The sequence below is a fragment of the Sphaeramia orbicularis genome, chromosome 6 (assembly GCF_902148855.1).
Source record: "Sphaeramia orbicularis chromosome 6, fSphaOr1.1, whole genome shotgun sequence".
Classification (NCBI taxonomy): Eukaryota; Metazoa; Chordata; class Actinopteri; order Kurtiformes; family Apogonidae; genus Sphaeramia; species Sphaeramia orbicularis.
Window position 1 is genome coordinate 53,586,098 of NC_043962.1, and position 20,569 is coordinate 53,606,666.

The following is a 20,569-nucleotide window of genomic DNA, read 5'->3' on the forward strand; positions in this document are numbered from 1 at the left end:
AATCTTAGTAGACATGTTTAGGTATGTCTCTGCTAACTGTCCAAACAGTAATGTGATCTGCTATTAAAGAATTTCACACCACTCTCAAATAAATATATGGTTCTTACAACATATTTTTAGTTTAGAAATAGTTTTATTAGGAAAGCAATTCATTTTGCATCTGTATGTGCAAACGTGGATTCTCAGCGGTGTCTGTGAATGCTGCTATCCGCTTTAAAAATGTGAGATTATCCACAGAGAGACTGTCCTCGTTTAGTGTTCATACTTCACTTCTCTTTTATGCTAACGGAGGAGGTTTTAAGGTTTTTACTTCACTACGTTACTTTGTGCTTTCAGGCTTCAGGAGGTGTGTGATGTGGCCGTGATGCAGGCCTCTGCTCTGCAGACCAGACAACAGTCCAAAGACAAGGAAGTAGAAACTTTAAAGAGGCAAATCCTAGACTACCAGGTAGGCACACACTAGTGATGTTTTTCTCTTTGTGTTATTTGGAACAACAATTTTAATACACATGTATCTTATTTCAACACCTCTTTATGTTATATCACAAGAAGAATACTTTACTAATTGGTTCTTGACATTGAACGATCACTGTCAGGATTTACCATAGATGTACTTGAATTAGTTTCATTTTCAGAGCAGAAAGAACATTAAATTAATCATCCAACATGATTTATTGAGGATTCTGGTCAGTTGAAAGTAACTGGGCTATGATTTAATGCTGAAACTAGACAAGCACTTGGAGGGTGCACTCCTCCACCAAGGTAGATCAGTCATCTCCCCCCCGATCCCCAATAAAATTTAATCATTTGTTCCTTGTGCCAGGGTCAACATTCCCTGAAAATTTCATCAAAATCCCTTCATAGCTTTTTGAGTTATCTTGCTAACAGACAAACTCCGATGAAAATGAAAGTAACATATGTAACTACGGTTCTATGAATCCCGGATGACCGCCAGAGGCGATGCTTCAAGCACTGAATGATCATTCTTACGCATGCGCAGGTCGAGTATTAATGACAACAGTCACCTGTGACCTCCCGGTGGCTCACGTGAGTCTATATAGTCATGTGACACCGGAACCTCAGTCCCTCAATCTTCTCGTGAGAGCATGAGGATTCCGAGGGACCAAGCGCTCTGGCGGTCATCCGGGATTCATAGAACCGTAGTTACATATATAACTTTCGTTCTATTTCATCCCTACTGACCGCCAGAGGCAGTGCTTCAAGCACTGGATGATGTATATCAACAAGGTCACGAGGAATCTGCAAAACCCCTGAGATGTAGAGGGTTGCTGCCGCAGGATGCCTTGTAGCGTATGGGGTGTGGCTACATTCGCCCTGTAGAACCTTGCAAAGGTGTTTGGAGAAGACCAGGAGGCTGCCCTGCATATAACCTCTAATGGCACTCCATTCATGGCAGCCCATGAGGTCGGTAGGCTCCTCGTTGAGTGGCACCTAACTCCAGCAGGCAGAGGTTGACCCTGCAAGGTGTAGGCCTTAGCAATCATGTCCACAATCCAGTGGGCAAGACGTTGCTTAAAAAGAGTCTGACCTTTCCGTGCGCCAGCATAGCAGATGAACAGACTATCTGTTTCTCGCAAAGATGCCGTGGAAGTGATGTATGCCTCCAGAGCACGGACAGGGCACAGAGGCTCAAAGGGGGCCCCGGTGTCAAAACGGGCAATCTGGAGTGGCTGGGTGTGGTCTGCCATTAATGGCACTTTAGGAATAAATGACACATCAGTCCACAGTGTAACACCTGAGCCATCAGGGTTCCACTGGCAACATGACTCACTTATGGAAAGGGCTTGTAGTTCTCCCACACGTTTTGCAGAAGCCATTGCCATAAGGAATGCAGTCTTCAGTGAAAGCCATTTGAGGTCCACCCCCACTAGGGGCTCAAATGGGGGGTACCGAAGGGCCTCAAGCACTAGAGAAAGGTCCCATGCCGGTGCGATGGGGCGTATGGGTGGATGCAAACGCCTAGCACCCCTCAAGAGCTGTGAAATTTCTTTGTCACGGCCCACCGAACAACCGTTCATCCCAACATGCCAGCAGGAAATGGCAGCCACATAAACCTTCAATGTGGACGGAGACCGCCCTCGATTCAACAACTCCTGAAGGAAGGCCAGTATGTCAGGGACTGAACAATGTATTGGGTCCTGTCCTTTGCCATGGCACCATTTCTCAAAAACTGCCCAGCCCATTTGTTGGCATACACAGCACGTGTGGATGGTGCCCGTGCATTAGCCATCATGCGCCCTACCTCCCCATCATAGCGGGAGAAGGAGGAGCCGGGCCTTGCAGTGGCCAAACCCAGAGCTGGAGGTGATCTGGGTCGGGGTGAAGAATTCGGCCCGCCAGCTGGGACAGGAGATCTCTCCTGGAGGGAAGGCACATCGGTAGGCCGGAGCAAAGCTTGCGCAGCAGAGGAAACCAAGTCCTCGCTGGCCAAAAGGGGGAGTCAGAACCAGAAGTCTGGGAGCCCAACACTGGGAAGCCCTCAGAGAAATGCGTACCAGAAGCTGCGATCGAAATAGCATCTTCATCCCGGGCCGAGGCTGCATCCTGTTCAGGGGAAGGAGCTATGCTGCGGCCGGCATCTGTCTGGAAAGACTGGAGGAGGGCTTTCATTTGGGCCAACTCGGATGTGACTTGATCCATCCGTGTGGACAACACCCCAGTTTTGTCCCGTCTGGCTCTTTTCTTAGGCACTGACTGCACCCGTGCAGCTGACCGCTTCAGGGACGCCGACTGTGCTGGCGGCCATCGGCTTGGCTGCATAGTGACTGTGCAGTCAGTAGGCTGCTCGAATGCAGCCAAACAAGTTAGTCGTTCTGCCCAGGGCATAACGCTACAATTAGCACATGCATCCTCGGATAGCGCCTCCCTGAGATGCTCCACTCCAAGGCAGGAGGGGCACAAATCATGCCCATCCTCCGGTTGGAGCGGGGCCAAACAGGCTGAGCAGCACAAATTTTCGAGCATAATGCAGGCTAATAAGCAGGTAGATTGAGTCAGGTCGAGCAGAAAACGCCACTATTGACTCAGCTGTATACTGAGCCCGGCTCAGCGGTAGCTCGTAGGACTCACGTTGAGCAGAAAACGCCACTAGTGAGACAATAACCCACGAAATCAAAATAAATTCGGCAAATGAGAGCGAACAGTAAGCTGTACTGTTGATAAAACATGTAACAAAGACAAGCTATTATTAGCAAACAAACGGCACAACACCGAAAACGGGTGCCAATAACAAACACTGAAGCAGACGCCGAACACGGTCGCTCAGTCAATTAGAAAAGCTGTAACCAGCCAAACGCGGCTGTACAGCTGTAACAGAAAATGTTCGAGCGGCCGAGCCGCAACGGAGCTAGAACAAAATAAACTTACCAGTCGCCGATCTGGTGTATAATGGATGCAGCTTGCGCAGCCCCTGGAGGGCGAGACTCACCCGCAGCTCCGACCGTAAAAGCCAGTCACGAGGCTACCAGCAGCAAGCCGTGAGAAAAGTAGTGGTATGTACACAAGAGCTAACAGCTTTAGCACAACCACTCATGCACTCAGTACAACCTGCGTGCGAGAAGAACAAAAGGGACTGAGGTTCCGGTGTCACATGACTATACAGACTCACGTGAGCCACCGGGAGGTCACAGGTGACTTTGTTGTCATTAATACTCGATCTGCGCATGCGCAAGAATGATCATTCAGTGCTTGAAGCACCGCCTCTAGCAGTCAGTAGGGATGAAATAGAACATAACCTCCTTGGCGGAGGTAAAAAGGGTCAGATAGCTAAGATGGTTGTACATAGAGGAGGTGATGCCAAGAACAGTCTGAGATAGAAGGGAGAAAATTTTGTCCACTCTCTTAATTTATTTGAAATAACAGAGGTGGGTGTCATTAGAACTAGGGCTGGGCACTGAAACCAGGTGTAACAGGCCAAAGTAAACGCCCCTGTCCGGGCTATATCCAAGGGTTAAAGTTCCCTCCTGGGTATAAACTGGCCAGATTATACCCCTATGATATCTGTAGTGTTGGGTGATTGCACAAGAATTACTTAATTTTTCAACATTTTATTGGGATTCAGCTTTGTCAGGTAAGTTAAGTGCGAAAGGTAACTAACTTAAATCTTAAAACTCTAAACAATTGTACAACTTCAAGTAGAAAACCTTCCATCAGTAAAAATATTAGACTTACTACCACACTTCTCAGTAGTGTTTACACATTAACATAAAAGCACAGTAAAAACAAACCATTATAACGCAATTGGAGCATAATGTTCAATTAACTGAACATGACTTTTAAGCAGGTTGAACATTGCAATTTTAATTCCTCCTCTACCAACAATCCTAATATAGAAAATACCTGCTTCTTCCTCTTTGTCTGGTTGTCGTTTATACGAAACAAACAGTGGTTAGTTTGTGAATAGATTATCCACAGTTCCATCCTGTGTGTTTATTTATGCACAGCTTTTGGTAGATTAAGCTGGTCATAACTGAAACCACGGTAACTACATTTGTGTTCAGAAACTTGCACAATAGTATAGATTGCTATGGCTACTCCAATCTGGGCTTTTTCCAGATAGTTACCTCTTGTCCTAGTTAGTAAATCTGGCCCTATGTCTTCTATTCAAAGCATTACAGCCAAAAAGAAGTCTTTCTTAAACTGTTCCTTTCTAACTGTCCATTTAAAAAAGTAATTTTACTTTTATACGTGACTATGTGGATGCAGTTGTTGCTGGATGTTTCACTGTATCCTCATTCATTCAGTCGCAGTCAGATGAGAAAGCCCTCATAGCAAAGCTCCACCAGCACATCATTGCTCTGCAGCTCAGTGAAGCTGCTGCTCTGGAGAAGCTGCAGGCCACCACCTCCACCATCCAGCAGCTGGAGGCCTACAAGCTGCGAGCCGAACAGCGCCTGGATGCCAGTGAGCGTGCTCTGTTCCTCGCCCGCCAGGAGGGCAGAAATCGTTCTAAGCACCTGCGGCAGACAATTCAGTCGCTCCGCAGGCAGTTTGCCGGAGCTCTGCCCCTTCAGCAGCAGGAAAAATTTTCTGTGACCTTGGTGAGCCTCCAGGAAGACAGGGCAAAAGCCCAGGAGGAGATGAGGAAGGCTGAGAAGGAGAGGAGGAAGGCAGATGGCAGGGCAGAAGAGCTGGAGGTGAGGCTGAAAGGGCTGGAGGAACTCATATCAACGTTGAAGGATGTGAAAGGGGCCCAGAAGGTCAGTAGAAAACATTTTTTTTAATGCATTTTACAATATTGAGACGCCAATTAGAATTTCAACTGAAATCATAAAAGTAGCGATAACACTAAAAATAATAAATGTATCCACTACATGGCTCTTTAAAACCCTGCATGCAGAATCCTGTAGGTCCATATGAAACATCCAAACCAACCTCTGCATGCAGGGGAGACTCAGGGTAAACATTTAGATTTTTATGTTTGTTCGGTTGTTTATTCTGAAGGATATTAACTGAATGCCATAGGAATGATATGTTAGTTACAGCTAACTGAACATTCCTTTGCTGTGCAACTTCAAATAGGTGACTGAGTGGCACAAGAAAATGGAAGAAGCTCGTCTGCAGGAGCTGAGGAAAGGCAGAGAGCTGGTGGTCCAGAAAGAGGAGATCAGGTATCTGAAGAACCTGGTGGAGGAACAGGAGAAAACCATCCGCTTGCTGGAAGAGGATATTGTGCAACAAAATACAGTAAGAGGAAAAACTTGTGGGATTGTCTGAGCATTTGATTATTAATATGTTTTGGAGTTTAAATGTGTTGTTCCCATAAATGAAATTGGAACATCATTGTAACAAGATAAAACATAACGTGCGCACACTTGAAAACCCTTGGCTTGACTTATCAGGTGCACTGCTGCCCCTAGTGGCCTGACTTATCAGTGCATGCCAAAGTTTTTGGATGGACAGACGGACACCCAACTGATGACAATATCTTGCGGCCAGTGTGGCCAAGGGTAACCAGAGGAGGTCTGTAAGAAATCTGATAGTCGCAGAGGGGCTGTTACTCTTGACTCAGTCTTCTAAAGCAGGGGTGTCAAAAGCCTAAAGCCAAAGGGTCCAATCCGGCCTGTGGGATGAATGTGTGAAAAGCAAAAATTACATTAAAAATATCAACAATCAATCATTTTAGTTCAGCAGCCACATAAAGCCATATTTTGTTCTCAAGTGGGCTGGACCAGTAAATTACTGTCATAGCAACCTACAAATCATGACAACTCCAATTTTTTGTCATAAGCAGGGGCATGATATTGTTAAAATTAAGTTCATGTTATTCACTTTTTTAAAGGATAGTTTGTAGATATAAACTTTTTCGTAATGTAGTTTTACTTTTTCCACTGTTATTATTTTAGTGGTCTGATCCACTTGATCATATACATATCACATTGGGCTGAATGTGGAACCTGAACTAAAATGAGTTTGACACCCCAGCTCTAAAGGCTCACTGATGCTCAACATATGCATAAAAACAGATGTGTGTGCTTCAGACAGTGTAAACATCACTGCCTTTGCATACCCATGCATCAGTTGTGTGGGAATGAGCATTTGGCAGTCAATCTACCAGAGGGTGTCAGTCTGAATTGACATACTGGCCATATACCGAGAAGAAGAGAAGAGGTTTTTGAGAGAAGAAGAATAATGTTAATGATAACAAACAGTGACAACAGGGGAGGTATTACTAATATTGATATTGAGAGGGGTTGTCGTAAATGTGTCTGTAGTTTTTCACCAACTCACAGTCGCTCTTTGAAAAGTTCCACCATTTCTGGAAATTATTCACTTCAAACCTCAACACTGTTCCCACGGTTCCCAGTGGTACTGCTCCATACTCTGTTAGGTCTTTATCAGGAGATGGATATAAATATGGACAAAATGAATGCAGAGTACAGATGGACGGCTCCAGGCGTCTCCATATGTGTATCTAACGTAGAAGATAAACAAGCCTTAACTCCCAGGTTACGTCTGATCTCCGCAGATCATCTTTGACTGACATTTGATATGGTTAAATATTTAAAACTTTATTTTTCAGAACAGAATGATCACAATGAAAACTTTTTGTCTTTTGCCATGTCAAGATTCAAGAAGAACGTCAGTTGGTGTGGGATCAGAGAGAAGTGGAGCTGGAGCGACAGTTGGATCACTATGAGAAGCACCAGAATGAGATCCTGAGCAGTGCTGAAAAGGTGAGCTTTGGTTTATGGCCTTTGATAAACAAGGTCTCTACAAAGTTTGGAATTTGATTTTAGCAACTTCAAGATGCAGATAAAAGGAGAAAAAATAGCGAAGGTACCTAAAACTAGAACGTTGTCCAGATTTTCTTGTAGAATATGGACCAAACAGCCACAAACGAAGACTTAGTAACTGGTTGGCTAAGGATATCAAATGGGAAAGAAAGCTGCAAAGTTTGAAAAATTAAAATCATTCTGCATTTCCACTGCGGAGTAAGAGCTCTGTTACCACACCATTGTAGCTACTATGTTTAATTCATTAGAAGCATAATGGCATACATGAATGTAACATATTTTAATAGCTGGATTTTAAATCCATCCTTTTTCATATCTTGATGTGATGGACCTTCATTAGTGTAAACTTGATAAAATACAACGTTCTAACTTTTCACAGAAACTTTATTTTACCGCCATCACATCACCATTAAAATAAATCAGGACGATAAATAACAGGTGCTCTCTGCATTTTTTCCTCCTTTTCATTGCACTGTAACACTGCATGATGAAACTGACAGCTAGAGAGATACATTTTTGGAATCTTTGTGGTTGTTTTCAGTTCGAACATGCCGCAGGATCCCTACCAGACCCAATTCTGCCTCTGCCTCATCAGTTAGAGTTTGCATTGGGAAAAATCAAAGAGCATGTCCGCACCATCATGGACACACAAGCCACCTGCAAAAGCTTAGATGAGGTATAGTATTCAGTCTCAGTCCTTATGTCTTCTCCATCAAGTGAAAGGATGGCACAGCAACTGAATTCTTATCTCTTGATCTATGCAGAAGCTGAAAGAGAAAGAAGCAGCTCTATGGAAGGCAGAGCAGAACATTGTGTCCAGAGATAAAGTGATCAATGAGCTTCGTCTTCGCCTCCCAGCTGCTGCCAACAGAGAGCGCCTGCTGGCTGACCTCGCAAAGCACGAAGAAGGCCAATCGGAGAGCCAGCCTGCTCTTAAAATAGCGCACCAGACCATCAAAGACCTGCAGGGCCGACTTGACAAAAAAGAGGAGGTGGTAAAGAAATACCAGAACCAGGTGGCTCAAGCCAGACAGGTAAAACGACACGAGAAACAATATGGGTTCGAGAGATTCTCTTATTTAGAGCCATTGGAAAACAAATTCTCACTACCCTTCTAATTGCAGAGTTTAAATATTTCGTACGCAATAACAAGCAGATTAAAAAAGTAGTTGTATTAGTTTTAATCCAAACTCATGGCATGGCTGTGGTCAGAGATGTATTCCAAAAAATACGCATTTAATTCCACAAACCAAAAAAAAAAATCCAAACGTGATTATAAGATTAGCTAATGTTAACATAACAACAGAAATGTCACACTGGACAAAGATGACCAATATCTGAGGAGCTCTAATAGTATATAAGTTTATGGATCTGTCACATACAGTCCTGGAAAAAATTATTAGACCACCCTTGTTTTCTTCAATTTCTTGTTCATTTTAATGCCTGGTACAACTAATGGTACATTTGTTTGGACAAATATAATGATAACAACAAAAATAGCACATAGTAGTTGTATTTAAGAGCTGATATCTATCCATTATCCATGTTTTCTTGATAATAACCAAAATCACTTCAGTTCTTACATCAATAGCTATGGCATTGTACTGCTAAAAATAGTGCTTTTTGGCGTTCCATGTTTTGCTTTATGTCTGTTTTAGTCACATGATACACACAGGAGTTAGTAGTTGATTGCATAACCGTTGTTTCTGATGACTTTTGATGGTCGAATAATTTTTTCTGCAACTGTATCTATAGACTGATCAGTTAAAACTTGTTGTGCCAGGAATGGTTAAAATGACCTCCCTATTTAACACAAATGTTTATCGATCATCCTGAGGCACTTAACTTTTATATTTAAATCCCGTAGGCTTTAATCACGTTGCACATTTTTAAATATCATGTGTTTGAGTAACATTTAGAACGTCAAACAGGTGAAACATAAATACCAGGCCCACAAATATTCTTATATTCTTACTATTATCTACTGACCTTTAATTGCTCTCTCAAATGGATCCAAAGATACAAAACGTACTTAAAACATAAACAATACAGATCTATCAGTGAAAGCTGTAATCTGGAAGGAAAAATGCTGCAGAATATCAAAACGCTTACAAAACACTCACTGTCTTTCTCCTCTCATTCCTGACCAGAAGACTAAAAGTAAATATGGATGAACCTGTCGTAGTTTGATGCTTCTGTGGAAAAGAGAACCCATTTTTACAAGCTTTCGTTTTGAGCCATGGATTACAGTGGTAGAGTCGCATATGAGGAAGTTACAGGTGGCGATCATATATTGAATTCCCTCTGAAAGCACCCGAAATTAGACGAAGTCCAGAAATAATCCACAGAAGTTTTAGTATAATTCTTGCTTCCTGTGAGACCACATGAATTTCAGCATGTTAAAAGTTATTGTAGAATTTTTGCCCAGTATTGCCTAAAAACTGTCAACCACTGCAGTATTTATTACATATGTCATGAACAAACTGTTTCTGGTTTTCATTTCATCAGCATCTTGTTTGTTCTAGGACCAGGAGGAAATGATAAAGAGACATCAGGAGGAGCTCAAAGTGTTGCACCAGAAGCTGGATATGCACTCTGACAGCTCTCTGGACCATTTCAAACTGACAGCTCTAGTAAGTCTCTGAACTCCCTACATGTCTATGAGCAGACACAACTAATGACTGCATTCAATGATATTAGCAGACAGTGGTGGAATGTACCCAAATATTACTACTGTACCACACCTATGTGTAAATTTCACTTAAAACTTTATAGTTGTATCCCATTTATAGGCAGATATTGTACATCTGACTTCTTTATATTTGTCGATCAGCTCAAGCTCCTTTTACAGCTTTTCATCCCTCCTCTGTTTTGTGAAAAATGTACTTCTCTAAAAGTGATGATTTAAGATGACAAACTAAAGGATGAAGTATTTCCTTTATGGGTTGGGTTTTCCGGTTGGATTTGCTAAATTGGAAAGTAGGCCTGGGTTTTTTCCCAGTTCATGAAAAGTTGAGATTTACTGATGCTACAGACATAATGATCTCATAGAATATGATGCATTTCTGTAGATTTAATTAACTAAAACAATTAAAGTGAGTTCAACCTTAAATATTTACAAGAATATTTTAAGTTTTAAGTTGGAGTTTTAAACATGAAAATCAGAACACTTAATTTATCCCAGTGGAAATTATTGTATTGTTATCTCCGCCAGGGGGTATTGTGATCACTTTGCTTTGTGTGTCTGCGCATTTGTTTGTTTGTTTGTTTGTTAGCAAGATGACTCAAAAAGTTATGGACGGATTTGCACGAAATTTTCAGGAAATGTTGATACCGGCACAAGGAAGAAATGATTAAATTTTGGTGGTGATTGGGGGGGCTGTCTTGGCGGAGGTCTGTGCACTCTGAGTGCTTTTCTTGTTATATATTGTATACTATATATTGTATGTTAATTATTATATAAAATTAAATATACATACATACATACATACATACTGCCAGGCCCAAAAAAACAGTTGCTGCCAAAAAAAAAAAAAAGTCTCTCTTATATTTATTAGCCGTGATTACGATACGCATTCACTGTGGCATTATTTCAATAAGCTTCTGCAGTGTCACAAGATTTATTTCCATTCAGTGCTGCATTAATTTTCACCAAGATCTTGTATTGATGATGGGAGACTCAGACCACTGCACAAAGCCTTCTCCAGCACATCCCAAAGATTCTCAATGGGGGTCAGGTCTGGACTCTGTGGTGGCCAATCCATGTGTGAAAATGAGTTCTCATGCTCCTTGAACCACTCTCAGAATTTGAGCCCAATGAATCCTGGTATTGTCATCTTGGAATATGCCCGTGCCATCAGGGAAGAAAAAAATCCATTGATGCAATAACTTGGTCATTGAGTTTATTCAGGTTCAGCTGACCTCATTCTTTGGGCACATAGTGTTGCTGACCCCCCCAGATCATAGCGCTGCCCCCACAGTCTTGCACAGTAGGCACTAAGCACGATGGGTGCATCACTTTATCTGCCTCTCTTTTTACCCTGATGCACCCATCACTCTGGAACAGGGTCAATCTGGGCTCATCAGACCACATGACCTTCTTCCATTGCTCCAATCTTTGTGCTCCCTAGCAAACTGAAGCCTTTTTTTCCAGTTAACCTCACTAATTAGTGGTTTTCTTAAGGCTACACAGCTGTTCAGTCCCAATCTCTTGAGTTCCCTTTGCATTATGTGTTGATGTGTGGAAACATAGCCCTGAGTTCTAATGTTGTTTTTCTTCGATTTGATTTCACCAAATGTTAAAGTGATCACCAATCACGATCAATCAGGATTTTCTTCCTCAAAGACGATGGTTCCCCACTATCCTAGACAGTTCTTAACCCAGTTTTAGTAGTTTCTGCAATCTCCTTAGATGTTTTCTCTGCCTGATTCATGCCAATGATTTGACCTTTCTCAAACAGACTTGCATCTCTTCCACGACCATGGGATGTGTTTTGACATGTTTGTTTAAGAAATGAGAAGCTATTCATTGCATCAGTTGGGGTTAAATAACTTGTTGCCAGCTGAAAGATAATCACCCATGCTGTAATTATCCAATGGGAGGCTTCTACCTATTTGCTTTGTTAAAGCCAGGTGATGACTTTTTTGGGCCAGGGTGTGTGTGTGTGTGTGTGTGTGTGTGTGTGTGTGTGTGTGTGTGTGTGTGTGTGTGTGTGTGTATATATATATATATATATATATATATATATATATATATATATATATATATATATTCTTAATTTATTTTTATATAATAATATTGTTCCATGATGTTAAATTAAGTAAAAACACATTTTTGCAAAACAGTACAAAATCAGGAGGCTGCACTGACATCTTGCTTGACAGCTGAGCCCTTGTTTTATAAAAACACATGTTAACATTACTTAGAATTAGATTGCTTTAGAAGTAGAAGATTCTATGTTGAATTTCCCCCGTGAGATAATCTTAACCTTAACAGACATGCAGTAATATAAATCTGAAAATATAAAATAATGAGACACTGACAGGGACCATTTTACTATGTAATGAATGCTTTACTTTTACATTTTAGTGACATTTTCTGGCAATTCTTGCATACTTTTACTTCACAAAATAATTTAGTGGAATGTTTTCACCATTTAGATGTGTCATAGGAAAACAAGAACTTCTTTGAACCTCTTTTAATAGCCACATCTCAGCTGGTTTGTGTTTCCAGCGTCCTGTGACAGATGTGATAACATAAGATGCAACAGCACAGTTTACATTGCCAGTTTCAGAGAGGTCACATATGCTTGTTCTAAGTGAAATGCTTAACCATAACCATCTCTGTATAATTCATTTAATGCCTCTTTCCTTTTTGTTTTTCAGGAGCTGATGAAGAAGCCAAACATCATGGTGCCGACATCCAAACACCTGGAGCGTCTGGCCGAGCTGGAGCAGACGGTGGCTGAACAGGACATCTCCCTGTCCTCGGTGACAGAGAAGCTGAGGCTGACCGCCGCTGAGCTGGAACGTCAAAAGACCGCGATGGATACACTGGCTAAGAAACATACAGATGAGAAGTCAAAGTGAGTATCTCTGTGATATGTCACATCAGAACTGGGGGATATGTACAGTGTTTCTGTTTCCTCTAATGCAGCTGGAGGAGTAGGTTAATGATCCACCAATGGAAAGATTTCTGCTACAAACATGAAAACTGATGACTTTAAGAAACTCTACAATAACCTTGTTTCCCGCTTGTATTTGGTAAGATAAGATATACTTTATCAATCCCCCAAGAGGGAAATTCATATGTACAGCAGCACAAGATAATGAACATCAAATACAATAGAAAAAAAAGAGATGATAAAAAATATTTTTTTTAAATTGTTAAAGTGACCAATTTGTTTAAGTGACTGAAAGACATAAATAGTAATAATAACTGTAAATAAAGTTACGAGTTTGCTGTAGGTTTATGGACTCCCTGCTAATTTAACCCATGCATGTTTCAAGACACTCATTGAAAACTCATAAACTCATAACTAGATATTTGGGTAAGGCAGAAAGACATGTAGTGAGCCCAACTCTAACGGTGGAGTAATCAGACATTTAATATTAAGTTCCTTGCCCTATTGTATTGGTAAATCCTGTGTTAATAGGATCTCAGCCAGGATTTAACTTAAGGAAAAGCTCTATAATGCTATAGAAAGATCAGTGACTGTAGGGTCAGTGTCAGCGCTCTCTTTTGCATTTGTTTTACAAAATACACTGTCATTTAAAAAATATCTCACTTTGTACTTGCTTATTTAAGACCTATTTCTTTTTTTTTTTTTTACATACTTCTATTAGTAACATCTTCATCAGTAAAAAAAACAAAAGTACCTAAAATGTCCAAATACTGTTTGACCCCACAGTCTCATCAGACAGTAGATGAGTGACTGTTCCTTCACCCCCATAATCCCTCTAAACCCGTATGAGTACATTGTTTTAAAAACCCTTAAAGCCTCCTCAGTAAACTAGAAATGTGGATTTTAAGGGGTGAAAAGTTTAATAAAAGCAGCTTAACAGAGAAGATCAGAGGTTTTTCAGAAGTGCATTGCTGCAATGGGATGTAGGCTTTTCAGCCACATGATGGAAAGTATGAGCAGCAACATTAGTGGTAAAATCATTGCACAAAAAACAGTCACCAAACAGAGTTGAATTGCCTAAATTATATTTTCAGTGGACCTAATACGCAAATAGTAGGAGAGTGTGATACAACCAAAATCTATTACCACAAAATCAGTTTATATCCAGACCACAGGCTATTGCTCCTTTATTTCAGAATGTTTGTTCAGATTTTCACAACAGGTTTTAGTGTGTAACCAAATATGAAACATTAATGGGTAAAATATTAAAAAAAAGGCAAACAGAAAACATTTTTCACTGTAAATAAAACTAAGACCTACACTTAAATGTAGCATAGCACCTAAACAGAAAACAGAACAACTGCTGAGATTTTTTTTTATGATTCTGGAACAAAGACACATATTCTAAATAGACTGTAGCTCATTCATGCAGACAGTAGTGTGTAGATAACAAATATGATGGTAAACAGGGAAACTTTACACTAAAACATAAGATGAATCAAGAGACGGTGTTTTTTTGTTACATGATATGATGTGGAGGAGCCTTGTCAGGTACCTGAATGTGTATCTCAGTGATCTGCTATTTAATGATAGCAGAAATCAGACTTTTGGGAAGTCACTGCCAACTGATAGTGAACACTTTATGCAGAAAATACGACCTTAATTTGATATTAAAAGGAAAATAGAGTGGAGAAAGGCAACACCGACAGAGAATTAAATGAAACAAAGGTTGTCAATCAGATGAGCGTTTCTGGTTCCAGTCTGAAAGAAAACTTACCCCATCTAGTGCCACCAAAATTATTCCCTTTCCTCTGTTACATGGAACCACTAGCAGGGGTTTGTCCCACGTTATAAACTGTCTGCACCTTTGTTTATTGTTTTTTTTTTTTGTTTTCATGTGTCATACACACCTGATCGGTACCAGTACTACTGTGTCTCTATCATCATATGCCCTTGTTTCTGTTTTTTGCATTTAAATGAAGGCTCTTAAAATATCTCTCTTTCCCAGGTTTTTCTGTTTGCTCGAGGCTCCATTCAGATTTGGCTTGTGACTTTCCTTGAATCTTGTTTTCAGGTTTTGGTTAAAGCTACTCAAAGATTGCAACCCCCTACGTGCCCCATTAACTCAAGACCACAAGAGACACACATTGGTCACATTTTGTGACTCATAAGTCACAAGCTATGACCAATGTTTGACTCATGACACCAGTAGACTAGAAAACCGCACCCTTACTGGATACCGTCTGAATTTATGCTGCCTTCACATGCTATCTGGAAAACGATCCTTTCCACTAGTGAATTCAAAATTACAAGTGGGTCGTGTAAAAGTGCTTTTGTTGACAATTTATTGTGACCGGCTACTTGGGTAAAACAGTTTTAGGGATATTCTAAAACGCTTAACGTAAAAAGCTTAACGTAACTTAATGTCCAGGAACACTGATCAATCATCACCAAATTTCTTGTGGACATCTCTAGTCATGCCCACTTCCACCTCTTCAAAAATCTAAATGATATCCCCACTTTAATGGGTGCTATTTGCATTAAAGGTTTTCCTCTCCATCTGTGCACATTATAAAGAAAAATCTTAAGACAAGGCCAATTTATTTGTATAGCACAATTCATACACAGGGCAATTCACAGTGCTTTACAAAAATGGAAAAGAGACAAGTTAAAAACACATAATTAAAACATAGTTAATAAAACATTAATAATAATCAATTCAAATAAAGTAAAAGAGAAGAGTACAGATAGAACCCTTTCAGTTGTTCTATGCGCAGTTGAACTGAGTAATTTTCAGCCTGGACTTAAACATTGTCAGAGTCTAGGCCTGTCTCACATCATCGGGAAGACTGTTCCAGAGTTCAGTTGCATTGAACTGAAACACAGCTTCACCGTGTTTAGTCCTGACTCTGGGCACCAGCAAAAGACCAGTCCCTGAGGTTCTCAGAGTCCATGATGGCTCATATGGGACCAACATGTCAGAGATGTACTTTGGTGCTAGACCATGGAGAGATGTAGCTTAATGTCCAGGAACGGAAATCAGTCACCACCAGATTTGGCATGGACATCTCTAATCATGCCCACTTTCACTTCTCCAAAAATCAAAACAAAAACCCTAGTGTTATGGATGCTTTGGAGAAAAAAAACTTAATGCAGATAGCATCCATAAAAGTGAGGTTTTGGTTTTGATTTTTGGAGAGGTGGAAGTGGCCATGACTAGAGAATAGAGATGCTCACACAAAATTTGGTGATGATTGATCGCTGTTCTCGGACATTAAGTTACGTTAAGCTTTTTCTCTATAATGGGTAGATGGGGAAGAAAACACTTAATTCAGATAGTATCCATAAAAGTGGCATTGTCCTTGTGATTTTTTTCAGAGGTGAAAGTGGGCATGACTAGAGATGTTCACACGAACGCTGGTGATGATTGGTCACTGTTCTCAGACATTAAGCTACATTAAGCTTTTTTTTTTTACATTAAGTGTTATAGAATGTCCCCAGTTTTAGATGTGTTAATTCATCTGCTACAGCCCAAAATCATAGCTAACAGCAACAGAACATTAATAAAAGTGTTGTTTATCTTGTTTCTTCCATTGAAAAGTTATTTTCATCTTGGCAGCTCATGCATCAAAATTTTGTCCCAATGGAAAATACGATGGGAGGGGGCGTACATGTGTAATTTTCAATTATGTATTTACCATAATACCCATAGCATGTGAAGGCAGGATAAGAACCAAGAGTGACTATGCATTTTCACTCAAAACAGTTAGAAATGCAAAGCCTGATCTAATGAGTTGAATTATGTGGTTACAGAGCAGCCTGTTGACTTCTGTCTCTTCTCTCTTTACCCCAAGAGAAGGATTTCAGACACAAACTGGGGAAGTTCTGCATATGATAAAATAAGCTGACAGAGGTTTTTTTTTTTTTTTTGCAGGTTGGAGGAGTACCACAGCGCCCAGTTGAAGGCTGTGACCAGTGAGACCGAGGATCAGAGGAGCCATGTGGCCCAGATGGAAAAGGAGATGAACTATCTCCGAACTGAACTTGAGGCCCAGAAGGAAGCAAATGTACGCTCCCCCAGCAACACCATGAAAAACCTGGTGGAACGGCTGAAATCACAACTGGCCCAGAAAGAGAAACAGCTCAAGGTTTTATTAATCATCTTTAGTCTTTGTGGAGACACATTAGACTGTGCATTACAGACAGCGGTTTTCAACATATTCACCCTAACGGACATCTCTTTGCTCTCTGTTTCTTCCTCAGGCTCTCAGTAAAGCTCTGTTAGAGCTGAGGGCTGAGATGACTTCTGCTGCAGAGCAACAAGTCATAGCCAGTGCTGCACAGAAAGAGGAGAGTCTCAACGTGCAGATGTTGGTGGACAGACACACCAAAGACCTGAAGGTGAGACACAGGTAGTGTTTTCAGTCACAGGTGTTCAGGTGTATTCACAATAGTTGGGTAGAATTATAAAACAAACAGAAAATGTATTAATTAACTTTAAGACACAACACAGTCCCATAACAAACGCTCACTGCCCTGTTGTGGTTGTGATTCATACAACTCTAACCTGTACTGCAGGTGTAGCCATTAGAAGAATATGGTCTGGTCTGATCCACATACCTTGCATGTTTATTTTACTCAAATGGTTACTAACTACTACTTGTGGAAATAAACAGTTCATTGTCCGTCCGTCCATCCAACATTTTTGTCCGACTAATTTCTCAGACACTATTTACCTGATTCTTTTAAAATTTCAGTTACATATTCTTTAAATGTGTCTTTCCCTCCATTTCTTTTTATTTTTCATTTTACTAATTTTTAAAAAGTTTTTAAACAGATAAAAAGTTAGGACTCAAAAGGAATCCCTGGGTAGGCAGGGTGTCAGTGAGCAGGAGGGTCAAAGTGTTGTGCAACTGGGTGGGGGTATTAGTAAGCTCCGCCTACTTTTTCACATGTTATTACTATGATGTCGGTAGTGGTCTGACAGAAAAATCAATAAGTTGAATAGTGCTTTGTTCAGTGTTTAGAATTTAATGAAATACCAGTGTTTCCGCTGTTAAAGCTGCAGGAGACTTTTGTCACCAATTTTTCATCAAATCTGTAAAACCTCACTCATAGCCTGAGTATCATGAATCCGTAAGTCTTTCTGTGATTACTCACCTGGATGTCTTCCCTCACAGTGAACAATTTCAAAGTGTACTCCGCCATAAACAAACCATGTATTTACAAACAGAGCCAGTAGGTAACTCAGGCATCTTCGGAATTTTGTCACAATGTGCAATGTGGGAAGCAGAGGCTCGTGCAGCCGCATGGTAGCGGCAATACAACCATATGATATCATATGGCTGCAACAAACACGACGCGGAAACTGCTGAGAAGTGGAAACGGCTGGAGGGAAGCGGAGCTCCACCTGGCAGCGGCAACTGCAGCTGCATCAAGCACGACACAGAAACGACCGTATCTCCGCTTCCTACAATGCACGTTGCAGCACAATTCCAAAGATGCCCGAGATCAGGGTTTCAGGTTCAAAGCTTAAAGCAGGTTTAAAGCTGTTCTTATAATATCTCAGCCATGAAAATGGTGTGAGTCGTTCTTATTGAGCATCTTCAAAAAATCAAGAATGTGTTTCATTATCACCAAAGGTCTGTGTGAGACCAGACATGTAGATGACATCTTCAGTATGTGCTCCTCCAGTTGCTTCACGTAATATGATGAATTAAACAACACCAACAAACAAAAGAAAAATGAGGGTTTTATTTTCTTGTCACATTGGTGGTTGTAGTTATAAAATTTATCAAATTTGTATCCAAAAGTGATTACAAAATGCAACAAAATGGTTGCTATCTTGTATTTATTTATTTTTTAAGCTATTCTGACAGTCCCTGTCCCTTGAATCAGGACAACTTCATAAGTGATTTAAAGTTCATTTAAAGATTAACTTCTGTTTGTCTGTCTGTCTGTAAGTAAGTGTAAATATATGTACAGAATAAAACAAGCATGTCAATCAACTAGGGCTGCACGATTAATCGATTTTAAATCGAAATCGGATTTTTTAATTAGGACGATTTTTAAAAAAGGGAAATCGTAAAATCGATTTCATCTCTCTCGTGCCTCCGGGCCACGCGCTTGCGGGCTCCCGTAGGCTCCTCCTCCTATCAGTGACAGCGGTCTGTCACAGAAGTCCATGTAATGACCAGACTTTAAATGTGTTAATGAACCCGCAGTACTTATAGCAATGTTAGCCGTGGCTTCACGCACGGATCCCGCAACTGAAATAGAACTGCATATGGATCACTCATCTTCCGTTGTCCCAGATCCGTACCGTACTGTCTTCTTCCGAACCCGGTCCGGGTCTCAGGGTGAGCAGCCTCAGCAGAGGAGCCCACACAGCCCTGTGCCCACACACATCCACCAGCTCCACACATAGAATCCCTACAGCATGTCTTGGGTCGGTCTGTTCCACGCACAGATCCCCCAGTTTAAATAGAACCGCATGTGGATCACTCATATTAACCTGGTCCACGCACGCACGCACGACTGATGCCTGTCACTGACTTACACTGGTATCACTTCTGTGGGCCCAGATACCCCAGAAAGAGGGGAAAATAAATATATATATATATATATATATATATATATATATATATATATATATATATATATATATATATATGTGTGTGTGTGTGTGTATATATATATATGTATATATATATATATATATATATATATATATACACACACACACACACATATATATATATGTGTATATTTAGTCCTCTTATTTGCTAAATTTTTCATTCACAAATGTAAGTTCTGTAACACAAAACCAAATATTATTTATTTTCTGAAAGATGCTGAACTTTATTTAAAGCTGTTAGATAAATCTTGAAACAAAAAGGCTATAAAAACATAAGGATTTGCTCTGATTTGAACATTGTATTATAGTGTCTTCCCCCCGGCAAACTTATGTTATTTTCTTGTTGTATACATTTTAATTAAGAAAAAATAAACTTCTGTGGGTTCATCACGTGATACCATCACAGATTTCAGGTCAGAGGAGTGTCTTGCATTGTGGGCTGCTCACGAAAATGACATGCTGACTTCTGTTGTCCTTTGTAGTTTTACCCAAAAATCAAAATCAAAATCGAAAACCGAATTTGTAGAGGAAAAAATCGGGATTTTTTTTTTTCCAAAATCGTGCAGCCCTACAATCAACCAAGAAGCAGTACAGATAAATGTATTGCACTTTGATCCTGGCTGCGGATATTGTCACTGTGCTGTGTTCTGTACCCTTTGTTCACATCTAACATTTCCTTAAAAAAACACTAAAGCCATTTATTATAATATTATCTAATCTAATAATCTGGGTATTGCACACATGCAAACACAAATTTCAGCCTGTTCTAAAATCTTTGTGAAGGTGTGGGTGTGTTTATTTGTCTCTAGAATATAACCACTCTGACAGAATCAGAAAATTATTATTTTTTCCTAATTAAAAGCTTTTTTCTCTCTATGCTGCTTGCTCTCTCCTTTCAATCTATTGCTCACTTTACCACCTCTCTTGGTTTCTTGTTTGGTGAGTGGAGAGGAGGCAAAATCCGAACAGATATTTCATACTTTGCATTTAAGTATTGGGCATGTTCTATGTTCATTACCCAGCAATATACTAGTTTACCATGCTTAGTAAAA

The 20,569-nt window shown here is 40.4% G+C and overlaps 1 protein-coding gene across 12 annotated transcripts in view; it reads left to right on the forward strand.

The window, feature by feature from the left end:
- Window positions 1-20,569, forward strand: part of cep290 (centrosomal protein 290) — a 75,850-nt gene that overhangs the window by 34,169 nt on the left and 21,112 nt on the right. For all 12 annotated transcript variants that reach the window (XM_030137222.1, XM_030137218.1, XM_030137221.1 and 9 more), the window contains 10 exons: window positions 337-448; window positions 4,764-5,219; window positions 5,542-5,706; window positions 7,089-7,196; window positions 7,798-7,932; window positions 8,021-8,290; window positions 9,782-9,889; window positions 12,642-12,841; window positions 16,815-17,028; window positions 17,144-17,281. In XM_030137222.1, the coding sequence (XP_029993082.1) occupies window positions 337-448; window positions 4,764-5,219; window positions 5,542-5,706; window positions 7,089-7,196; window positions 7,798-7,932; window positions 8,021-8,290; window positions 9,782-9,889; window positions 12,642-12,841; window positions 16,815-17,028; window positions 17,144-17,281 (1,906 nt within the window). The remainder of the gene's footprint in view (window positions 1-336; window positions 449-4,763; window positions 5,220-5,541; window positions 5,707-7,088; window positions 7,197-7,797; window positions 7,933-8,020; window positions 8,291-9,781; window positions 9,890-12,641; window positions 12,842-16,814; window positions 17,029-17,143; window positions 17,282-20,569) is intronic.